Source organism: Elephantulus edwardii, unplaced genomic scaffold (assembly GCF_000299155.1).
Source record: "Elephantulus edwardii isolate Elephantulus edwardi_28Jun2011 unplaced genomic scaffold, EleEdw1.0 scaffold00037, whole genome shotgun sequence".
NCBI classification, from domain to species: Eukaryota; Metazoa; Chordata; class Mammalia; order Macroscelidea; family Macroscelididae; genus Elephantulus; species Elephantulus edwardii.
In genome coordinates this window covers 21,101,743-21,103,619 of record NW_006399787.1, presented here as the reverse complement: position 1 = coordinate 21,103,619, position 1,877 = coordinate 21,101,743, and the positions used below count along the sequence as shown (strand labels likewise).

Below are 1,877 nucleotides of genomic sequence, written 5' to 3'. Positions count from 1 at the left end.
TCTTCTCTCACAGTGTAGGAAGCAGCTGTTGCTGTTGTCATGTGCTGTTGAGTTGAAGCTGACACATAGCTGACCTTCCACTGGGTTTTCAGAGATCACATGGAAGAAGACTGCCCATCTTCTCCCATGGAGCAGCTGGTAGATTCAAATCCTGTGTCTTCGATTTAGCAGCACAACTCCCAACTCCTTACCACTAAGTCACCTGAACGCCCCAATAATAACAACAACAACAATGATGATGATGATTATAACTGTCACAGTCAGGGCCCTGTGATAAGTCTTCAACTAATCCCAAGGGACCTATGAAGGTGTCATTGCTGTATGTGCTGTTGCATTGACTGCAATTTATAGCAGAAACTCTATGAACAATGGATCAGAATCCTACCCTGTTCTGTGCCATCGTTAAGAAGTAGATATTGGAGGAGCTCTGTGTACTAGTGGCAGGAAGCTGCACTGCAGTCTCAGAGGTACGTGGTTTGAATCCACCAGATGCTCTGCTGGAGTAGGAGGGGCAATCTCCTCCTATACCAGTCAGACCCAATTTGATGGTACACACACACAAAATAATTAAAAAATAATAAGAAGAAGTAGACACTGGTTGCTGCTGCCGCTGCCAAGGTCAACATGGTGACTAGACTTGCAACCTTCTGCAAGAATGCCTGGGCCAAGGACCCGGTGCTGGTCATGGCCTTCACCATCGCTGGCCGTGCTGTAATTCTGCCCCCATTAAGCCCTTACACCAAGTATGCCGCCATGATCAATGAAGTCAACCCCTACAGCTACCCAGTGCCCCTCCAAGATGATGGGAACATGCCTGATGTGCCCAGTCACCCCCAAGGTCCCAGTCTGGAGTGGCTGAAGAAACTGTGAGCACATCCAAGGGTGGGGCCCCCCCTACAGCCCCAATAAAACTTGAAAACCAAACCAAACAAAAAAGTAGACACTGTTATTGTTGTGGAAGAAGAAGCACTTATCAAGACTGCACAGAGCTGCTCCACATTCTGGGCTCATTATGTCTGTAATGATACAGCATATCACACTTGGTAGAGATGATTTCCCAAGGTACACACCATCCAGAAGCCAGAGCATCAATGACTTCTAAATGGGAAGAAGGGCTGAATGGATGAATAAGTGTCTGACAGGAGAAGATGGAGTTTGGGAGGGTAGGATCCTCTGCAGCCCAATTCCAGAGCGTGGGCTGGGCCTGCAGTGCCGGACGTAATGTGCTCTCGGGCTGCTCGGGCCGCTTTCCTTTGTGACAATAGGTTTATTTCTGATTCTCACAGCTTCTCTGTAAAGAAGATAATAATTTTTTATATCTGCAACAGATGCAACTGAAGTGAATGATACTCAGAAAAGCCAAGTAGTGGCCCCACACCATGAAGCAAACTAGTTAAGCCTTATCTCGAGAGGCTGCTCCCAGAGCAGCGTTCCTCCCACTGACCCTGTGGTTGAGGGGCACACTGTCTTTCTGTAGGTCTTTTACACTAAGTTTATCAAGGGCGGCTGCCCTCCCTCAAAGCCCAGGGCGCTGCTGCCTTGAGAAAGTAGGCTAAAGAGAACATGGAGTTCACCAATTCAAAAGAAATTAATAGAGAGGGGAAAAAAGAAGTTATTAGTGTATCTAAGAAAGAGAAGGAGGAGTGGCTGGCCCAGATTTCTCCACAGAAAACACACAGGCATCCTAGGGGAAAGCTATGGATTCACACCAGGAAAGAATGCTATCCAGGCACCAGACTGTCTTCCTGCCTAGAATTTTTTTTGCCTCACTATCTGAATTTCATCAATTAAAGGCTTGATTTTGCTCTTTTAAAAATGTATTTCTCTGGCTCCCCTGAGGAAATGGGAGTCTTGATCACTGGGAAAGATCATACAAA

The 1,877-nt window shown here is 46.7% G+C and overlaps 1 protein-coding gene across 1 annotated transcript; it reads left to right on the top strand.

Moving 5' to 3' along the window:
• Positions 1-624: 624 nt before the first annotated feature.
• On the top strand, positions 625-870 carry LOC102853150 (NADH dehydrogenase [ubiquinone] 1 alpha subcomplex subunit 3-like). The gene has a single exon (XM_006884762.1). The coding sequence runs from the start codon at positions 625-627 to the stop codon at positions 868-870; it is 246 nt and encodes an 81-aa protein (XP_006884824.1).
• The last annotated feature ends 1,007 nt before the right edge of the window (positions 871-1,877 follow it).